The 23,808-nt window shown below is 41.6% G+C and overlaps 1 protein-coding gene across 1 annotated transcript in view; it reads left to right on the top strand.

Annotated features, from left to right (window-relative positions):
- The window catches only part of LOC124544973 (synaptotagmin-7-like), an 845,018-nt gene that overhangs the window by 508,056 nt on the left and 313,154 nt on the right, over window positions 1-23,808 (top strand). Inside the window, exon 2 of the mRNA XM_047123720.1 lies at window positions 9,771-9,966. Within this exon, the coding sequence (XP_046979676.1) occupies window positions 9,771-9,966 (196 nt within the window). The remainder of the gene's footprint in view (window positions 1-9,770; window positions 9,967-23,808) is intronic.

Genomic DNA, 23,808 nt, shown 5'->3' with positions numbered 1-23,808 from the left:
CAAGCAGTGGCCCCACTGTTCTCCTGTGCAGAAGGTCGGCTTATTTTTTCCATAGTTGATTTACTCGTTTCTGTCAGTGAAGGAAGCCCACGGATACTGGCACCGCTCACGACGACTCTGCCACGCGAGACGCTGGGCGATATTAATTTCTCCCAGATAGGTTGTTCGTCACAGCGGAATTAACAGACATTTTGGTGGCGCTGGAGCTTCTCAACACGTTGTTCTGAAGACAAGTGTACTCTCTCAATCTCAAGCAACACTAGAAGTACTGAAATACCACCGCAAAACGACACTATGACAACACCCATCTTTGTAAGATAATCTAACTTGTATGGATACTTGCTAGAGAGCAACAAATTATTTTTTTTAGATATTGTTAAAAGGTCTTTACGTCCTTAATGGGAAAGAAATGGCCGAAAAATTAGCGAGTGAAGTGTTACCATGGGAGTTAGGAGTGTGATAAGATACCCTACTCCGATGTCGTAATCCATTTCAGGGTAGTCTTGTGGGAGAAATGGTCCTGTGAGTGGAAAATATTTAACATCAGGGTTTGCGAAAAATGTCCTTGCACGGCCGGATGAGCGCATTCTCGTCCTGAGGATTGGGCACTACCATCCCGTTGTACCCAAGCGGCGTCGGCCTGAGTTGACAGCCACCAGACAACCTGCACACTTAGGACGTCCTCGCTGGAGTATCTGTACTACGTGACACGGTAGCACAGTCTTCGCGCACCATACGTTTAACGTATGTTCTTCATGATCAACCACGTTTGGATCTATGAAATACGAAGATCCAAACGTGGAAGCGAAAAGCTGACTAAAAATGGTTGACAGGGTTTGAGGAATCGCTAGCTATTCCAGTCGCTCAGTAAAGAGAATAAAGAAACGTTGAAAGTAATGATGGAGGTGAAGCATAACTACAAGTGCTTCCAAAGGTTTCCCTGATTTGTGAAGTTCCCCTACTTTGTGAAGACGTGGAAGAAGTAGAATAATAACAATAATAATTTTTTTCTTTTTTTTTAGGGAGAACTTCCGTAAAATTTACCAGAGGACTGGAACATAATATCTATCTGGTGTTCTCTTTATTTTACGTTCTCGGGATCACAGCAACTGACGCCGTCTGCTACACTACATATTTATATCCAGTTTTTTGTGTTTTACTCTGGCATAAGATAAACAATACCTATTCACTTAACAGTAGTGTCCAAAAGGAGACGAGAACTTCGGCAAGGGCAGATATACTTAACCGCAAGAAATACAAGGCTCTTATGAAACAAGTTCAATACATCTCTGAATGAATAACTTTACTAAAACTGAATCTGGATAACCACAAATTGAACTTTTTTATTTCTGTACAGCCCACAGGATTGTAAACCAGCGCCGTTTTATGAGCAACTGGAAGAGGTTATCCGTACGACACCTTCAAAAGAATCGACATTGATAATATCTGTACTGGAAATAGTGTCATTACTGGATTTAAACGACGATTTAATAAAAACGTCCCAAATGATGTAGGTGAGATTATGATCATCTTACTGTGGTGCACCGCAATCAGGCTAAATAATGTCTTCCATGCACACACGTAAGTGTTTCAGAATACGAGAGTTCATAAATCTACAGTAGATTACATTCTTACAAAGAGAAACGCCCGTCCCCAGTCAGTATTAGATCAAAAATTGCCGATTCTTTAACTCTTTCCCTGTTGTGGGCGTGTGTGCACGTCCTGCTACGTCGTTTCCCAAGTGTGGTGGACGTGTATACGCACGCCTTTACGGTTTTCGTACCGTGTGCTATGGACGTCTGTATGCGTTCTGAGCTGCTGCGGACGAGCTAATTCCGTATCCCGGGGAATAAAAAAGTTTCGATTATATGTCATACATCGTATGTGCTTCTTGTATGCTACCATTTCCAAAACAAAAAGAAAACCCTCGTTTCGATATTTCTAATCGTTTGTGAGCTATGAAAATTAATGAGCACATGATTCGCGATGCGCAAGCATGTGAGTGGGCACATATTGTCCGCCCGTCCTTTGGATACAAAATACGATGACTCGAGAAAATACCACTCTGTTCTCAATTTTAAATAAAATTAATTCATCTTATCTACATTTCATTCACTTCAGTATATGAGCTAAAAATCGTACGCAAAATTTACGAAATGCTGCAAAATCTTTAAAATTTCATGCAGTGTTTTACTTAAATTTATGTAGCGCGGTAACTGTGGCATACAACGAAAAGAAATTCACTTCTTCATCGAGTGAAGAAGTCAGACTGTAAGATACGCAAAAATCAAATTTGTTCACCTAACAGATTTCGAACAATCGGACGGTAAGTATTTCATATCGGGCCGAACGCTGTTCCTCATCACAGGTACCAGCATTTGGCGAGCAGTACAGTAATAAAAAATCCTATATCAGCACGGAACGCAGAGAGCACATCTGAAGCAGTGAAAAAGAATAAACGTCCCACGTATAGAACACTTTCAAACGTCTGCATACCTTACAAATGGGTTAATATGTTAAATATCGTACATTAACCATGCAAGCGAGAAAAAATTTAGAAAATTTTGAAATACGCTTAAAGTGTCATCTAAATCGCTGGATGCTCTCATCACAAAATACTATATAAATATAGTCTGGGCAATTTACGCTTAGTTCAAAGCAAAAGGAACTTATTCACTCATTTCAATGTTTATAATGTCGTAACTCATGAGATTCGTGTCTCACAATAAAATAATTTTGTAGATCCCTTCAGAGGTATACAAAGATAATGTCTGCAAAGTTTGTTGCGAATAGAGTCGGTAGTAAAGTTGTAATAAAATAAAACGACATGTCCGATGCTGAAGTTTTACTGCATGTTCAACGTAATTGTAGCAAGCGATACACGTTTTTCCTCTCACCATTTTGTGTGAGGTGTGAGTGAGACAGAGTATCGTAGAGATTTGAACTTATGTGTAATGTTTGTTGTAAGTCATTAAGTGCTACATCTCAAGCACTACGCCATTACTTACGCCACCTCAAGACAAAGACTCAGTTTCCGATTGTAACACTTGTCTTACTGTGACAAACTTTAAAGTAAGAGCTATATCTTAATGATTAGATTGTGATGGTATTTTAAGATTGGTTAACAATTGATTTTTGTTGCCCCTGGAATCCTATAGAAAATCAGCCTGCAACTGATATTGGGTTCCAGGATAGCCAGTAATATATATGTTAGGGCGCTAAACTCTGCCAACATAGGGAGTCGTCGTAAGCTATGCTTGGCAAACATCAGGTAGCATGCAGGCATAGTCCCCATGGAATGAATGTATTACAATTTTGTTTGCGAAACGATTAGCGCAGAAATAAATCCGCTGAGAATGACGTGGATCATGGATGGTAGGAAATCAAAGATAGGCTTGAAGCAGTAGCTCAGGGACCAACAGGTACATGAATTTTACAGATTCAGAACAAAACAAATAGGACACAGTGGTTTCTCAAAAAGAGTCAAAGAAACTTGTAAGAAACGACATGATCCTGTTAGTAATATAATACACCCAAAACACAATATGCTTATGAAGTTTATGAAAGAACTCGTAATTGGAAAATATCAGTAGTTAATTGTTTTGAGGAAAGACACTGAGAATTATTATCCAAAAATGCAGAACAGGGCTTCTGGGGACTCCAGACACAAATTTGGAAAATATTGCTACAACAAAGAAAAAAATTAAATTTTGAAATTGGTGTGACATAAATGAGTAATCATAGGTTCATTAACTTACAGAATTGTAGAAATGTAAACAAACTACCAGGAAACGTGCGAAATACCCCGCCCTGTTAAAGAGAGGTAGCATGGATTAATGATGCTAGTTAGTTGCCTATCTAGATATCTGCTCAAAGAACCTTGCTAATTAAACAGAGGACGATGGAATTAATAAACGCAAATTTTCGGCCCTGCAATGGATTATCGGGTGGGGGGTAATCATAAACTTTGATTAATTATGCGTGGGGCTGAGTAACTACGACATGAAATTCAAAGGTAGGAGGATTCGCTGATTTTGTTGGCACATACTGATTTCCTTTAAACATCGTCTAGTAAATCAGTAAAAGCTTACTCCAGATCTAACAACAGTAATAGTAACCATAAAATTGAATGAACTATGATTGGAAAAGTTTAGAAAGGGAAGCATATGATGGAGAGTTAAATTCTCTTACATATTAAATCTTAACCGACCCAAAAACGCGAATCGACAACAGTGAACGCTTATCATGCTTGGAACAGGAGTGAAGCAGTTCTTTAACTGAGCCAAGCAGAACATTACCATGAAATTATGGAGCTTTACTAAACTCAACGCAACCTATATTGCTAGTGCTGAACGTAAATTTCTCCATCATAGAAGTGTGAATGGGTTGACTGCTAGTGATGCCGATGAATCGCTAAATGGGCATGCGTGTGCGCTACTACTGCACCACCTTAAATGTCCTGACTGAAGTGCGTTCTACCCGCGTATGGGAACTGACGTACCCTTTTTTCCCCACCCGTCTTCGGACTTCTTTGAAGCGTCGAGCCGTGGATTACGCGGGTGTACCGATTTCTTCATCCCAGAGTAGGACTTAAAAACGAAATCCTCAACTATTAGTTGGATTTATTCCAATCCTTGTATTCGTCTAGAGTTTCTAAACTCTATAGCTCTTTCTAGTACCATGGAAGTTATACTCCGACGTTCCAACAGATGTCTTATCAGCCTGTCGGCTTCTTCTTCTCAGTGTTTTCCATAGATTACTTTCATCACAGATTCTGCACAGAATCTCTTCATTCGTTACCTTACAAGTCCACCTAATTTTTAACATTCTGCGCTACTGCCACATCTCAGATACTTGGACTGTCTGTTCTAATTTTCTCACATTACGTGTTTCACTACCGTGCAGTGCTATGCTCCAAACACCCGTTCTCAGATATTTCTTCCTCAATTTCAAGCCAGTGCTTGGTATCAGTCGACTTCTTTTGGCCAGAAATGCCAAATTTGCCAGTGCTAGTCCGCTTTTTATGTCGTCCCTGCTTCGCTCGATATGGATTATTTAGCTGGCTCGAAAGTAAAGTTATTACCTTCATCTAATTCGTGATCCTCAACTGTGATGTTAAGCTTTTCGCTGTTCTTATTTCTGCAACTTCCCATTACTTATGTCATTCTTCCGTTTACCCTCAATCCATATACTGTAGTCATTAAATTACTCATTCCATTAAAAAAAACTGTAATCCTTCTCCACTTTCACTCAGTGTAACCATGTCATCAGCCAGTCTTATCATTGATATCCTTTCACCTTGAATTTTAATCCCACTATTGAGACTTTCATTTATTTTCGTCATTGTTTCTTCGACGTATAAATTAAGCTGTAGGAGTGAAAGAATACGTTCCCGTCTTACACTTTTTTTTTAATCCGAGCATACCTTCGTCTTCCAGTGTTACTATTCCCTTTACGGTTCATTTACTTTCAGTATATTATCCGTTCTTCCCTATTCCTTATCCCTCTTTCTCTCAGAATTTCGCACATCTAGCACCATTTTACATTAGATATCGCTTTTTCCAGGTCGCCAAATCCTACAAACGTGTGTATGTTTTCATTCAGCCTTGCTTGTATTGTCAACTGCAATGTCATGCTGGCCGTTGTGGCCTAGCGGTTCTAGGCACATCAGTCCGGAACCGTGCGACCAATACGGTCGCAGGTTCGAATCCTGCCTCGGGCATGGATGTGTGTGATGTCCTTAGGTTAGTTAGGCTTCAGCCATTCTAAGTTCTAGGGGACTGATGACGTCAGATGCTAAGTGCCATAGTGCTCAGAGCCATTTGAACTATTTGAGCAACGTCATAACTGACAGTAATCTACCTTTACCTTTCCTGAAGCCAAAGAGATCGTAATCAAATAAGAGTTTCAGTTATTTTTACATTGTTCTGTATATGATTCTTGTCAGCAACTTGGATGCATGAGTTGTTAAACTGATTGTGCGATAAATCCCGTACTAGTTGGCTCTTGCTATCTTCGGAACAACGTGGCTATGATTCTCCGAAAGTCTGATAATATATCGCTGTTCTCATACATTCTTCATAATAACGAGAATAGTCGTTTTGTTGCCACTTCTCTTAATGATTTTCGAAATTCCAATGGAATGTTATCTCCCCCTACTGCCTTCTGCCAATACGATTCCAACAGTAAATCCCCTATTTCTTCCCTGTCGAGTCCTGTTTCTTCTTCCATCACGTAATCAGACAAGTTCTCCCCCTTATAAAAGCTTTCAGTGTACTCTTTACAACTATCCACCCTCTCTCCTGCGTTCAGCAGTGGAATTCCCATTGCACACTTTATATTACCTTCATTGCTTTTAAATTCACCAAATATTGTCTTGAATTTTGTCTTTATGTGTCAATCCTTAGGACAATCATTTCTTTTTCAATATCATCAGTTCCTTCTTGCAGCTTCCTAGCACGTCCTGTTTATTTCATTCTTAAATGACTCGTATTTATGCATTCCTGAATTTTTATAAATATTTTTGTATTTCCTTCTTTCGTCCCTTAGCTGAAGCATTTCTGCTGTTATCCATCCTAAGAATGTCTCAGACAAATGGTTGTGCTGTTTAAGAATGCTCATTCCACTAAAGACCCAAGTCAGTCAACATTCTAGCAGATGCGGCCTGACCAGTGACGACACTCCAGAAAGCGTGCGCACACAACGTGTTGCAGGTGGTCCGGGCGCCGTCTTTCCTACATAAGCACAGCACCTGATGCCTGTGATTTCCATATCTCCTAAACCAGTGGGAATGGGGGAGGGGAGGAGAGGTTACGATGGTATTACTGACATGTCTTGTTGCTCTGAGGCTGACGCGGCTCACCGATATCGCCTTGACCTATACCGGGTACATATGCAAGGAAGTGCAGAGACGACAAGAAGGCAAACACTGCAGTTATATAGGAATTGGATATGAATATGCACTTCAAAAGTCACCATAGTTTCTGTTGGATTAATTGAAATGTAATTAATATACATATCAAACTGTAATATCCATGTCAAAAATGCAGAGAATTTACATAAAGTGTATCACGAAATGAAAAGAGACAGGTCATGCTACATACACTGTCGATGGGACGTTAAGCCCTAAATTTTATTCCATATTTTCCACGTTCGGCAGTGTTGTTGCAGAGGGCTGCTTTGTCGTATATGAATGAATAGGTCGATGGACGTATGTATGGATTTTATTTTCGGTGCTAAGCAGTGAGTTAATCAGCACGCATTCCCAACACTATGGTGCGAGTAATCACTATTATTCATTAAATGAAGAAACAGTGTCTGGCTCGTTATTTCATTTATATTAATGTGTCATTCATACCGCTGTAGTGAACCAACCAAACCTTTCGTCGCAAGAGCTGAAGTACAAGGCAGATAGAAATCGACAGTCTATAATAAAAGAAGTTTTGTTTCAGGCACTGTCCTTTCATTTATTGTACCAAGTGCGACCAGATTCCTAATCATCATTATCATCAGTTTTCTTCTATAGCATATCCTTCGTGTCTCCATTTGACGCGAACCATTTCTTCTTGCTTAATGCTGGTGTATGCGTACTTCACATCATACACCATCTGAAATCTCTTCCTACCTCACCTCCTCTTTCCTTCCACATAGCCTTGTAAGACTGTTTTGATAATCCCCTCCTTCATTCTTACTATATGCCCAGTCTACTATCGTTTCCTTCTTTTTATTACATCCATGTGTACATCACATCATACATCATCTGAAATCTCTTCCTACCTCGCCTCCTCTTTCCTTCCACATAGCCTTGTAAGACTGTTTTGATAACCCCCTCCTTCATTCTTACTATATGCCCAGTCTACTATCGTTTCCTTCTCTTTATTACATCCAGTAACTGTCTTAGCTCTCCGACTTTTCTCCATACCTATTCATTTTTCACTCAACTGATTCAACTTATTCTTTCCTTGTTCCGCCACGTCCACATTTCAAAAGCCTCCAGCCCTGCTCTGTCTATTTTCCTGGGTGTCCACGTTTCAGCACCACACAAGAGCACACACCATATCAAACATTTTATTAGCCTATTCATTAAATATTTCCCCATACAAGCTATACAAAATGCTCATTTTCTTATAAAATGTATCCTTCGCCATTGATTTTCTGATGTGTTGCTCTGTCAGTGCATTTCTATGTTGCTTCCAAGGTATTTTATGCTTTGCAAATGTTCGAAAACTTCTACATTCAGCTTTAGCTTTACCTCTTTATTTCCTTGCATAAGTTTTGCTTTCGATGTATTTATTTTCATTCCATAAATATTTCCTTTTGATCAGTAGCAGTCACTATAACCTGTAATTGTTTTTGACATGTTGGAAACAGGACAATGTCCTCTGAAAATCTCGAACACTATGTTCTTCTTCCTCCAATTTTTACCCTCTTGTCACTACTGGACACTGGTCAGTCATATTTTCTATGTGTAGATGGAAGTGGGTAGTAAACAGACAGTAGTCCTGTCTTCCTACTTTTCCTAGTTCTATCCAGTTTCCACTTTCTACTCACACTTTGACTGATGCTTTTTGATTTAAGAATAATGAGTTTAAAAGTCGTCTGGTTTTCCAGTCTGCTCTCTTCTCTCTTCTTACAGTAGCAAGCTTATCCCAAGCCATATAATCAAAAACCTTTTCCCGGTCTATAAAAGATATTAACAGGTCTCTTCCCCTTTCGGTAAACCTCTCTCACAAAATTCACTAGGGTCCTATTCCATCTCTTGTGCCGCATTCCGTATAAAGCCAGCCAAATTCTCTTCCATTACCTTTTGCAATCTTTTATTAATGATTCTTAACATAATTCCGCTGTACACGAAATGAAGGTAACTGCCCTGTGCTCACTGCATTACGCATTACTTGGTTTCTTGTTTCTTTGGTTCTGCAATCATTACTGGCTATTCACCACCGTCATATATTTTGTTGCATACCCTCAATACTTCTCTTAAACATTCTTGGTTCAAACATTTTCGTATTTCTCTTGGTATTGTATCTACCTACTGCTTTCCTATTTTTCATTGCAGCTGTTGCGCCCTTTGCTTCTTCTATTGTGATTATTGGTCTTGTATAATAGTCATTTACAGTGTTCAAAGATTGTAGTTCCAGAGTTGCTGGTTTGTGTCTGTTTCACATAGCTCTTCCAAAGAGTCTTCTCGTTTCTGTAGTATGGTTCAAATGGCTCTGAGCACTATGGGACTCAACTGCTGAGGTCATTAGTCCCCTAGAACTTAGAACTAGTTAAACCTAACTAACCTAAGGACATCACAAACATCCATGCCCGAGGCAGGATTCGAACCTGCGACCGTAGCGGTCTTACGGTTCCTGACTGCAGCGCCTTTAACCGCACGGCCACTTCGGCCGGCTCTGTAGTATGTCCTGGCGATCCTTGTTCACTAAATTTCCGTCTTTACTGAAAACTTCTGTAGCAGCACGTCCCGGTCTTTTTTTATCCCATGTTGTGGTCTTCACATTGAATCATATCTTCCCTTCCTTTCCAGTTCTTCATTTGACTCACACTCTTTCAGACACTTTTTCCTAGCCTGCTCTGTTTCTCTACGAAGTTCATTATTCCTAGGAAATGGCGTCAATTATGTAACTGTTGATAAAATTATAAATATAACCTCTGTATCAGTAAACACGATTATTTTGTTTCACGTGCATTCACTAGGGTATTAATCCCTACAGTTGCAGTGTCTGTTTTGTATTCTTATGGTGCTGCCGTTGTTGTTGTTGCAGGACAACAGGAGCCAGCCCGAGTCCCAAGTCGGGTGCGGGGGCGGCTGGATCGGGGGCGGGCGGCGGTGGCGGTGCGGCGGGCGGCAGCGGCTGTGGGGGCGGCGGCGGCGGCAGCGGCCTCCACGGAGACGCCAAGTCGCCCCCTGCGCCCCACAACAAGGCGCTCGCCGGCGTCAAAGGCGACCAGCATCCCTCGGTGAGTGACGCATGCCTCCAGTCCCACCACACCTGCAGACCCCAAATCGCGGCTCCCACCCTGGCTCATGCTGGTGACAACGTGACACTTTAAACTTTAAAAGACATAAAATTGAGACCACTTTTGTAACCGCTTTAACATCAACCATCTTAGGTTGATGTTTTGCACTGGAGACTACTAGTTCACATCACTAACTGTATACCAAAAATTAGCGCGGAAACGCATGCGTAACGGCAGCCGCTACTTGGGCGACCTCTGTCAAGTTTCCGTCCACCTATGGCGCGCAGGCGCATGCGCAATTGTGACACTATACTCGCGTTCTGTATCGGAAGGCGGCCTTGCTGAGCTAACATTAAGATGTCAAATTAACAACATTAAAGTCACTGGACGTGCCACTAGGCACAAAAATAGATTCCTTTCTGTACACATTAATGAAATCTCCGGAACTCACGGCTCATCCAGTTCAAAGTCGCCTTCGTGGTTAATATGATCATCCGCCAACTGTATTTCTCGTGATTCTTTAATGACTGAATCCCATAAGGATCACATCGAGGTCGAGATTCCGTGACAGAAAAATCTATATAATATATTGTGTGGAAATATAATGCTGCTCAGCTACGGCTCACTGAATAGGCTGCGAAAGTCGAGTTTGCCGATCATGTTCAACGCACTTTTCACGTACTTTGTATGTTGTCTGACCAATGTAACTGTACCTTACTGGCAATGTATTTTGTATATTTTAGCCTTCCACAGTCTCAGATCATCCTTTACCGAAACGAGAAGACCCGAACTCTTTGTGGGTTTAGAGAAAATTACTTTGACACACTGATTCCTTAGTATTCTGACTGTTTCCGACGAACTGTCGCTGACAAATGGGAAGAAAGCCCTGGTGTAGTGCCTCGAGAATTTCGGGGTAAATTCTAGAGACCCCCGTATTCCCAACATCTCGAACACGTGTTATTTTAGAGATGAGTGTGGTAAAGTAGAACTGTGTCTACTGCACCACAATTATGTGAGTGCAGGACGTATATGTATCGGACGGATGATCGGCGCGGGAAGGTGGTCGCCGAGCCCGGCTAAGAAGTTACACGTCCAGCACAAGGAATAAACGCGCCGTTCTCCGTGCGACGTCAAACATTATTGTGTGAACATTTAAATGTTGTTAAAAGAAGAGAAGAGACAATTAATTATTCATTTATTCTCTTACTTTCATAAGGTCGGAACAGTTGTCTTATTAAACTTGGAGAGATTTATAGACTGTATTTATGTAAAAATGAATGTGATAGTTTCTGACGGACCGGAAGCTGTCGAGCTTACGAAAAATGTTTTAGTTGTATATACTGTTATGTGTGATGATAATACAGTGAGATTGAGTTCAAGGTATGCTCGAGTGTTCGCAGTTGTTTTAAAAGTATGAAAAAATTTCTCCAAAGTAGTATCTTATCTTCGGAGAAGAAGTTGTGCAAGACATCGCAGCCGGCTGTCCCGAAAAGAAGTTCGGCGAAGCAACTCCAAGTAAGTTCGATAGCCAAGGGGGAGTGTGAGTCCTGCACACCAGTACCATACTGCCACCCTTAATCACCGGAAAGCACCAGACTGGTCTTGAACCGCTCCTTCTGCTCTTGGTCATGTGGGTGGTCATGTTTCTTCCTCATTAAGCCAATGACGACCTGATACATAGAAAACACATTATTTTTCAACCCAGATTGTAGGTGTTCTACTTCCTTTGGAAGGCTGCTTCTGCCGGAGACAACATGTGTGCGGTGCACTAACTTCGAAGGCCACCCATAGTTTGTGATGGGTGATGGCAGGTAGATGCCTGCAAATACACAAGTCTATATGTGTGGGTGTTGGGTAGACGGAATACCTCGAGGATCCATCTACTTTCCGACTGATCAAAACGCCCAGAAACGGCTGACAACTGCCCTTCTGTACTTCCATCGTAAATTAGGTGTTCTCGTGGATTGAATTCAGATTCTGCAGAAAATGTGACAGTTATCCTTCACCGTGGAACCACACTACAAAAGTCTCATCTACAAATCGCCAGAAAACATTTGGTTTACGTACTGCCGAATCAGTCACCCCTCCCCAAAGTCTTCCATAAAAATGTTTTCTACCGGAAATCTTGGCCTCGACGACACCTTTTTGGGACTCAGTTACTAAAGACTCAGTTGAAATACATTTGGCGGATGATCACATTAATCACAAAAGCAGCTTTCAACTGGGAAAGTCGTGGGACCCGGTGATTACTTTAAAACCCGCAAAAAGCAAACTTTTTATGGCTTACGAGAGGTCTACCAACAATTAATTATTTTTAAGTGTGACATTTGAATTTTTAACCAGGCAAGCTTGCATTCTGACACACAGCGCACATGTCGTATAACCACATTTGCCTGAGTGCCACAGATGGAGCAATGTCCGTTTACGGCGAGAAACTATAGAGGTCGCTTATGAAGTGGCTGACTTTGCGCTTGCGTCTTCGCACCAGTTTCTGGCATGAAGTTAGCGATGTGAACTACCAATCCCCAGTGCAAAAGTCTCACCAGAAGATGGGTGAATGATTGTCCGCCAGAATATAGTGGCGAGAAATCAACATATCCGTCTGCAATCCTGCTTTTTCATGGAATGGTGTTGATACATTTCGTCGTCCAGAAATTTTCTTTTACGGACATCCACAAGAGTCAGTACTAATTTTACCGAATGGCGCTTCTAGTGACACAATAAAGTTGTTACGTGAGCGCTTCCGGCCGGCTGGGCAGTCTCAAGTGTCCACAACTCAACATTAGTATCTTGAGCACTGCAACCGACAGAGGGCTCCCTTCACTCAGTTTTGAACACTGGGAAAATGACCCAATGGCGTAAAAGGGCCGTGTAAAAAGTGTTTGGTCCAGTTGGAGCTGCCTTGTAGTAAAACTGAAATTGATATTGTAACAAAACTTTCTGCAGGGTGAATTTTAACATATGGAGAAATTGAAGTTAATGGTAACCGAGAAGGCAGGGAACAAACAAGGAATCAATGGTAGAGGCCTTTTTATTGACGGTGTAAAGCACCCTTTACGTTACTTTCCGTTGGAGAGAGATCTGATCCTCCTCATACAGCATGCTAGTGTTCCGCGTGACAAAAAGTCATTATTAACTAACTATATTCATTGCAATAAACACATTTTATCACGATGACTACCATTGCTTGGAATAAAATATTATTTTTGTTGTTGTTACTGCACAGCTTCGGTTTTGAAGTCTTGTTCAAATTTTTCTGTAAGCACAGCTCATCAAAATACACTGCTACCCACCGTAAATGCAACACCAAGAAAGACCAGAGGTAGCACAACAAAATTTATCTTGTAGATAACATGTTGACCAAGTATCAAATGATTACGTTTACAGACGTCTGTGACATGTGGTTCCTGTCAGAATCAGTAGCCAGAGTAGCCGCCATTGTTGTAGATCACCGCTGCCACACGTCTCGGCATTGAGTCAAAGAGACGTTGGATGTGTTCCTGGGGTACAGCAGCCCAAGCAGCTTCCACACGTTGCCAAAGATCATCTGGTGTGGCAGCTGGGGATGTAATCTGGGTCACTCGTTGAGCAACCATGGACCACATGTTCTCTATCGGCGAAAGATCCGGAGAGCGAGCAGGCCAGGGAAGCAATTCAATCTGTTTATTGACGAAGAACCTTTGGACAATGCGTGCCACGTGTGGTCGCGGATTATCCTGTTGAAATATGGCTGTGGCCGAGCCCTGAAGGTAAGGAAGGACAACTGGCTCCAGCAGTTCGGATATGTAGCGCCGGCTATTTAAAGTACCGGCAATGCGTACTAGGGGCGTGCGAGAGTAATATCCAATACCGCCCCATACCATAATACCCGGTGCAAGACCAGTGTGGCGGTGCATAATGCAGCTGTCCAGCATCCTCTCTCCATGGTGTCTCCACACTCGAATCCGACCATCGTGGTGCTGCAGACAGAAGCGTGCCTCGTCAGTAAAGACAAAGTCATTCCATTCTGCCGTCCACATCCGTCTGTCATCACACCATTGACGACGGAAACGTCTGTGGTTCTGCGTCAATGGTAGACGAAGCAATGGACGTCTTGCGGACAGACCACTCTGCTGTAAACGGCGTCGAATGGTACGCGCAGACACTGGATGATGCGTTACAGACGCAATGTGCTGTGCTATGGTTCGGGATGTCACTGGGCGATCCGTCACTGCCATGCGCACAAATTGCCTGTCAGCACGTGCAGTGGTGCACTGAGGTGAATGTGATCGACCACGTCGGTCCGTCGTACCCTCCTGCATCCAACGGTCACATATCCGCATTACAGTTGTTTGGTTTCGTCCAACACGACTAGCGATTTCTCTGTATGATAATCCACAATCTCGGTAAGCCACTATCCTTCCTCTGTCGAACGAGGATACTTGATCAAACGATGTTCTCTGTTGTCTACGAGGCATAACTGATCGTCTTGTGAAACAACCACAAGGTAATCACACGTGCCGAACGTACACTCGTCGAAATCGCCAAGCCTTAAATGGCGCTATGAGGTGGCGCCACAGGCGCGCGTGATGTGCGTCTGCGCTGAAATTCTAATCAGTTGCATATCTCATCGCTGTAAACCCATGGTGTAAATTTCACTTGATTCGGATGCTTCCTTCAGGGTGTTGCATTTACGGTGGCCAGCAGTGTACTTGCTGGGCGGACGCCTCGCAGCTTTAAAACATTTCAAGACACTCACTATTGTATAACACGATTATCTGCTAAGAAAGCAACTCTTTGCTGCCAGTTTCAGTATACCTGACCATCATCATTAGACAAGGTAAAAGTTCTTATTGTATCCTGTGCGACGGAATTACTCTGTTGAATCAGTGTTAAAAAGACAATCACCTTCTGTTATTTTCTTTTTATTACTAACACCACAGCAATAATGAAGGCATACGAACAGCAATAATAAGTTTGATCTTACCAGAGGATAATAAAAGATTAGCATGATGGCAAAAGTGATGCTATGGTACAGAGACTTTCTTTGCCCGTGTTCCTGTTAAATTCTAAGATCTCATAAAATTATGCAGTGATGTATACTATGAAGTCTGGTAATGCTAGCCAACATTTTTTCCATATCACTGCTTGAGTTGATAATTCTGACTTCTAACCCAGGGATGTTCACCTTTGTACTTCAGTAAATATTTGCAATGGTCACAACTGTGGAGTTAAAGATAAATATGTTTTACTCCACGACAGTCATCTTGGTACGAAGTCTGTTGTATAGACAGTTTGTTGCTTTCACTTGGCTGCTTTGAAAGCAAAAAACCGTTTCAAGTGATCTACTACATCTCATACTAGAACACATGTCGTCGAAGTGCAATAGTACTCCAATTCAATTACGCTGTTACCATGAAACAATTGTGCATCGTCCTCTGGAATGTATGGCATGCAGGAGTTTGTGCTATGTATAAAATTATATGTATCATAGAAACCTTCCATTTTTGGGCATTTGTTCATTAGACCTTGCTTGTTCCTTATCTTCTCGTTTATCTCCGAATTGCTCAAAATCACTCAGTGCCATTACGGCACAAACTGTAAATCTATGGTAGATATAATAAATGAAAAGCACCAGTGTGCTTTTGTTCTACAATATTGTAGAACAAAAGCAAACTGGTGCTTTTCATTTATTATTATAATGTTGTTCTACCAAGAACCGACGGAAGATTCTGTTAATATGGTAGATATATGTATCAACAATGAATCTTCCACTGATATCATTACTTTATTTTCAGATTTCTAGAAAAAAATTATCCAGTTACTTTTCTCTGATGAATCAGAATCAAGTTACGAAATTTGAATAGTCATGCGACGTTTATATGCTGTCTTTTTTCTTAACACACATAAAAGTGTAGTAAATTTGTGCAAAATTTGAAGCGTAAGTAGGTAATCTTCACTTAATCGTTTTAAGTATTAGAAAGAGGAACGGATACTGAAATAAACAGGAATGAAAAAAATTAAAATATGTATCAGATTAAGTCACTAAGTAATTTTAAACACAATATAGGTGCAAAATTCACGACTCATTATTCTGATTTAGTTTTTAAATTATAATACACTGAAGCGCCAAAGGAACTAGTACACCTACCTAAAGCGTGTAAAGGCCCCCGCGAACACTCAGAAGTGCCACAACACTACGCGGCATGGATTCGACTAATGTCTGAAGCATGCTTGAGAGAATTGATACCATACATTCTGCAGAACTGTACACAAATTTCTAAGAGTACGAGGGGCTGGAGATCTCTTCTGAACAGCACGTTGCAAGACATCCCAGATACGCTCAATAATGTTCATGCCTGGGAATTTAATGGCAAGCGGACGTGCTTTTGGACACAGAAGAGTGTTCCAGGAGCCATTCTGTAGCAATTCTGGACGCGTGGGCTGTCGCATCGTCCTTCTAGAAGTGTCCAAGTCCGTCTGAATTCACAATGTACGTGTATGGATGCAGGTGGCCAGACAGGATGCTTATGTATGTTTCATCAGTCAGAGTTGAATCTAGATACGTCACGAGTCCCATATCACTCCAACTTCACATGCCCTACACCATTACAAAACCTCCACCAGCTTGAACAGTCCCCTGCTGACAGGCAGCGTCCATGCATTCATGAGGTTGTCACCATGTACGTGCACGTCCATCCGCTCGATACAATTTGAAACGCGACTCGTCCGACCAGGCAACGTGTTTCCAATCATCAACTGTCCGATGTTGGTGTTGCCTGGCGGAGGCGAGGCATAAAGCTTTGTGTCGTGCAGTTAACAAGGGTACACGAGTGGGCCTTCGGCTCTGAAAGCCCATGTCGATGATGTTTCGTTGGAAGGTTCCCACTCTGACACTTGTTGATGGCCCATCATTGAAATGTGCAGCAATTTCCGGAAGGGTTGTACTATTGTCACGTTGAACGATTCTCTTCAGCTGTCGTTGGTCCCGTTCTTACTGGATCTTTTTCCAGCCGCAGCAATTTCGTTGTTCTGATGCTCTACCGCACTCCTGATGTTCACGATACACTGGTGAAAAGATCATACGGGAAAATACTACTTCACCGCTACCTCGGAGATGCTGGGTGCTATCGCTCGTACGGCGACTATAACACCACGTTCAAACTCACTTAAATCTTGATAACCTGCCATTGTAACAGCAGTAACAAACCTAACAACTGCGCCAGGCACTAGTCGTCTTATATAGCCTTGCTGACCGCAGCGCCGTATTGTGCCTATTTACATATCTCTGTATTTGAATAGCATGCCTAAACCAGTTTCTTTATCGCTTCAGTGTATAATCTTATGATATTGGAATAAATGTTACCGTACCGTGACCGTACGTCCACTTACGAAACGATCCTTCTCTGACTGTTTCAGAAACACGTGCACGATGCACTGTGGAATATATTATTACATTGTATGTCAAGATAACGTAAAAGCAGACTATGAGCTTCTAAGATTTTTTTGATCGAATTCGACCTTGTGCCATTCAGACATATAAGATTCTTCTACAGCATTTAGCTGCTGCTGTCTAGTTTATTTGAATGCCTGGCCTCCTCCAGGCAGCTACGCATTGGAACCGATGAGAGAATAGTGAGACGGCAGGTTTACGGTGGATTGTACAGCCAAATAGTGGTAGTGTTAACAGGCGTTTGTTCAAGCAGCCTTACACGGTACCCCAGCCGTCCGCGGCCAAAATATGTGCTTGCAACGACGTCGATCCCGGAATGTGCTGGTGCCCCAAACTGCTGGTGGCATTCGTTGTCCTGAGTCCCGGACGGTTATGTACCACAATGCTGCCGCCAACAGTGAAGGAGCCAACGGCACCCGGCCAACGTCACCCGCCCACGTCCTCCAGAGCCTTACCGGCTACGCACCCCGCGCTTAGTCGTAGTGCAGATGTTGTGTGTTTGTGTGCAATAGGCGTCACCAGATGTCCGTTTCCTAGCAGCAATGCCGCAGTCGCTCTCCATGGGATCTACCAGGACGTTGGCCAGTGACGTGTAGTAGGCTACGAGCTGTAAGGGCGCGCCTCCTCTAGAAGTACCGTACCGTAGACGGCTTGCACACCGTAGGCCGAAGTTCCTCAGAGGGTGGATGTCGGCCGCACGCCAGCTCCCCACATCGGTGAAGTTTCTAAAGTTCCGCAGCCGCCAAGACCCAGGTAGGCGCGGCTCCCAGAACTCGGTGAGTCAATCAGCGGCAAGTCGTCAATTGATCTTCACTACCAAGTGTGGGCCGTGGTATCTCTGAAACTCAAAAGCCCATCATTCTCCCCGATTCATAACTTGTGCAGAACGGTGATAAGACTAAATGCTTTGACTCCCTAAGCAATATTTATTACATCCTTATAGCTACGCCTCTGACGCAGCGCCGGCCGGTGTGGCCGTGCGGTTCTAGGCACTTCAGTCTGGAACCGCGTGACCGCTACGGTCGCAGGTTCGAATCCTGCCTCGGGCATGGATGTGTGTGATGTCCTTAGGTTAGTTAGGTTTAAGTAGTTCTAAGTTCTAGGGGACTGATGACCTCAGATGTTAAGTCCCATCGTGCTCAGAGCCATTTGAACCATTTTGACGTAGCCCTCCTGGAGGATAATGAGTAGGTTTACTTTTTATTACTTGTCCAGTGAGAATTTCATAGCTCGCTGTAACCAAAGCACCGACTGCTAGGTTCAAATGGCTCTGAGCACTATGGGACTTAACTTCCAAAGTCATCAGTCCCCTAGAACTTAGAACTACTTAAACCTAGCTAACCGAAGGACATCACACACATCCATGCCATAGGCAGGATTCGAACCAGCGACCGTAGCGGTCGCGCGGTTCCAGACTGTAGCGCCTAGAACTGCTCGGCCTCAAAGGTCGGTCCGATTGTTAGGCACAGTTATATTTGCAACGTGTCAGTTTCTCGGTGGCACACATGTGCCGTAGTTACAAAATATTACTTCACTCTCCATCACACCATGTTAAATGTTCCATACGCTCTACCGCTAACCGGTGTCGCAAACCCCTGTCTGTCTGGAGTGTTTTGTCGTAACACCGACAATACCGTCCGGTAGCTTACTTGATTAGCGTATCGGCCGGACTGGCCTCAGCTGTCAGACCGCGGTAGAAATAAACATTTAAAAATTTACAATTTGCACGAAGAACTGTAATTTTAATGTGCAGACTCTATATAAACGCATTCCGACGTGAAGGCATGTCTGAAGGAACAGATACTGTTATGACGATTAATGCTGTATAAACACAGACATTGTATCCATAAATTACATATCCATGGCTCGAAGGACTAAAGTGACGATAAAGTATTCGTCTCTCCCAGTGCGGCAGTCATGAAATGTGTGAGCGTAATTGTTGTGGGCTCTGTCACATATGGACGTTTGGGTTGGATCTGGACGCCTACTTGGGTAGCCAAAGCTGTCAATTGTCGAACCCGAATCCGGCACAAATTTTCCTCTGTCACAAACAGCTGACGTCAATCCGGATTCGCAAGATACAAATTAATTTTGTAATAAATATATCAGTAATAATATTAATTTTGTAATAAATATATTCCACTATTGAATTACACTTCTCTTGGCCGCGAGAACCTACGTAGATTCATGGCATCACTGCGCTAAGTGACTCATGCCATACAGTATATTACAGTGTAAATAACTTTGCCACAAGACGACGATAGACACATCATCCAAAACCAATAACGAGAGATGTATGTGTGACATTTCAGCTCTTAAATCAAGTACACGTAATCTGAAAAGTTACTTCCGCATGGTACATCAGTTTAGAAAGAATGATGCATTAAGACGGAAATAATTTAGTATGTAAACCATCATTCTATTTTCATTAACATTTGGCCAAATGCAATATCTTTTTAACTAAGTTATGTTCAGAGAAATATCTTTGCAATTTTACTTAATCTGACCAACAAACGTTTAACACCAGATACTTAAAAGTAATGCAAACAGTGCTTCATTTAACAAGCCATTATAATACATCGTGCATGACAATGACGGATGAAATACAACAAATACAAAGTATGGGAAAAACGAACCTCTATCACTACAAGTCAGTGAGTATTCTGTATTTGAAATGAAGTGAGGCGCATGTGCGAAAAAATATGTAAGTTTACGGTACATATTATGTAATATACCTCAAGACGCAGTTCCTACCGATCCCTAAAGATTTAAAGCAACTAATATGCGGTACATAAAATTACAAAAGATTAACACACCGCAACCGAAAATGCATCGTTCCTTCCCAACTATTTCTATTGAATTTGCCTGGATATGGAGTATCCTCTTAGTTGTGACACAACATTAGTGATTCCGTGTCAGAAAGGGCTCAGTTCGCACTAACTGACGGAAAATCATCGAGAAAAACGGAAATAATATCGCATTCGCGAAGGAAGCGTCATAGGCCCACTGCCGTTCCTAATCTACATATAATTTAGAAGACAATCGCAGCAGCCCTGTTCGACTGTTTGTGGATGATGTTGTTATTTACCATCTCGTAAAGTCATCAGATGACCCAAACCAGTTGTAAAATGATTTAAGCGAGTTATATGTATGATGCGAAAAGTGACGATCAAACCTAAATAATAATAAATGTGAAGTCATCCAAATGAGACCTAAAAGAAATCTACTAAATTTCGGTTACACTATAAATCACACAAATCTGAAGGTAGCAAATTCAACTTAATACTTGCTGATTACAATGACGAATAACTCACAATGGAATGACCACATACACATGATACGAGGAAATCAATTCGCAGAACACTTAGGAAATTGAAGAGGTCTGCTAAAGAGACAGCTTACACTACACTTATCCGCACTCTTCTGGAGTATTACTGTGAGGTGAGGTATCCGTATCAAATAGGATTGATGTAGAAAATTGAAGAAGTTCATAGAAAGGCGGCTCGTTTTGTATTTTTGCGAAATAGGAAGAGACTGACACAGGTATGATAAGAAAGTTGAGGTGACAGTCATTAATTCAATACCGTCTCATGAAATTTTAATCACCAACGTTCTCCTCCGGGTTCGAAAGTATTTTATTAGTACCCGCCTACATAAGAGAACTGACTGATAATAAAATAAGAGAAATCAGAGCTGACACGGAAAGTTTTAATTTTTTTTTCTCTTTTATCCGATGACTTCTCTTCCAGACACTTAATTTTGAATTTGCAGAGTAATCGTGTGGCTGCCTCTGCATTACAATAACAATTTTACCAAGCGAACAGAATGCATTTTTGTTTTAAATTACTTCCCAGGAAATATGTAATGCAATGCTGCACAAATTAAGTACGAAACCATTTATCTCTAGGTATTAATCATAGCGAGCCCAATTCTGTAACAACTCATACAACTGACAGTGAATGACAAGATATAATTACAAAAATGGAAAGGAGGGAGCAGGAGCGTTTATCGTGGCAACAAAATTGGATTCCGGTACTTCATTTGGAAAGAAGCCGGACGTATGTGAGAAACATACGCAATTTTTTTGAGAACACATTTTATGGGCAGTCAACACGATGCATTTCTTACCGAGATGGCGTGATTGTCCCATGAAACAAGATTTATCTTCATCTGTGTCATCAAATATCATAAAATACAGCGCATATCGCCGAGTCAACTGTAAGATGTGGGAAGTGGGAGTATTGGCTTTTATTATGATAAAAACCGGATGGAGTGCGGCGCATATCGCATCCCATGTTCCTTCAGACATACAGATAAATAAACACAGGATTATAGGTCGTAAGTTAAAAATCAGTTGCTTACCGTATTAATGTCTTTGAAATGTGATGACTGTCCTCAATGTTCACTGACAGCCTCATACGGAGTACCATATCTTGTACAGAATGACATGCATGTTTTAACTTTGCAGAATAACCGCTGCTAGGGCTAAAACGTACTTTTTTTCGTCATCTACCTTGCGACTGGGTTGATTCGATCCATCACAAATTCCTCTCCTGTGCCAACGTTTTCATCTCAGAACAACAATTGCAAACTATGTCTTCAATTATTTACTGGATGTACTCCAATCTCTATCTTTCTCTACAGTTGTCATCCCACATAGCTCCCTGTAGTACCATAGAAGTTATTCCCTGATGTCTAATCAGATGTCCTATCATCCTTTCCTTTCTTCTTGTCAGTGTTTCCAATATTTTCCTTTCCGCGTCGATTCGGCTGAGAGTCTCATCATTCTTAATCTTACCAGTCCACCAAATTTTCAGAAACCTTCTGAAGCATCACATGCCAAATGCTTCGATTCTCTTCTGTTCTGTTTCTTCCATTGTCCATGTTTCACTACCATACAATGCTGTGTTCTAAACTTACATTATCAGAAATTTCTTCCTCAAGTTAAGGTCTACATTTGATAGTAAAAGGTTTCGCTTGGACAGGAATGCCCTTTTTCCCAGTGCTGGTCAGCTTTGTGTGTCCTCTTTTCTCCATCCTTCAAAAGTTATTTTGCTCCCTACGTAGGAAAATTCATGAACTTCACCTACTTCGTGATTCGCAGTTCTGATGCTAAGTCTCTTATTGTTCTCATTTCTGCTGATGATAATTATTTTCGTCTTTCTTCGATTTACTCTGTCCGTATTCTGTGCTCACTAGACTGTTCATTACATTCCAAAGATCGTGTAATAGTTTTTCATTTTTACTGAGGATAACAATGTCATCAGAGGATCTGATCATTGATATGCTTTCACCTTTGTTTCGTTTCCGTCATTGCTTCTTCGATGAATACACTGAAATGTAGGGTGCGAAAGACTACATCCCTGCCTTACGTATTTTTTAATCCGAACACTTAGTTCTTGGCCTTCCATTCTTATTTTCCCCTCTCAGTACTTGTGCGCATTGTATTTTTTCCAGGTCGACAACTCCTATGAACGTATTTGCATTTTTATTTAGTCTTGCTTCCATTATCAACCGCAACGTCAGAAGTGGCCTCTCTGGTGGCTTTACCTATCCTAAACTAAAACTTATCGTCAGCTAACACATCCTCAATTCTATTTTCTATTCTTTTCGGTATTATTCTTGTCAACAACTGGGATGTATGAGCTGTTAAGCTGATTGTGTGATAATTCTCGCCCTTATTTGGCTCTTGCTATCTTCAGAACTGTATGTATGGCGTTTTTCCGAAGGTTTGCTGGCATATCGCTAGTCTCATACAATCTTCAAACTAACGTGAATAGTCGGTTTGTTTCCAATTCACGAAATAATTTTAGAAATTCTTATTGAATTTCATCTATCCCTTCTGCCTTATTCGATCTTAAATTTTCCAAAGCTCTTTTAAATTTTGATTCTAATACAGAATTCCCTACATCTTCCCTGTCGGTTCTTGTTCCTTCTTCTATCACATCATCAGACAAGCCCTCACCGACATAGATGCCTTCAATGTACTTGTTCCACCTATCCCGTGTCTCCTTTGCATCTAACAGTTTGATTTCCACTGTAGTCTTAATGTTATCGCACTTATTTTTAATTTCACCAACGTTTCTTTCGACATTTCTGTATGCTGAGTCAAACTTGAGTCGACCTATAACGTAGCATATATTTACAACACAGGTATGTTTATGAACCATCAAGCATAATGAGTTACTGAAAAGAGCTGTATTTTGACCTTAGCTACAGCTGCACAACTTCTTCAAGGTCAATGGAAGTGAGGCGCAAGACTGAAATTCTGCGCACTTTAGATAATAATTTAACATATTAGTACTTGACAGCCACGTTATAAAATTTTAGTAACTCAACTGGAGATTAAAACGATTCTATCAAGGATTATGCCTCTTTCTCTCAAATAAGCAACATAGTTACCCTATGAT

The sequence above is a fragment of the Schistocerca americana genome, chromosome 8 (genome assembly GCF_021461395.2).
Source record: "Schistocerca americana isolate TAMUIC-IGC-003095 chromosome 8, iqSchAmer2.1, whole genome shotgun sequence".
Lineage (NCBI taxonomy): Eukaryota > Metazoa > Arthropoda > Insecta > Orthoptera > Acrididae > Schistocerca > Schistocerca americana.
This window is presented reverse-complemented; position numbering and strand designations above follow the sequence as displayed.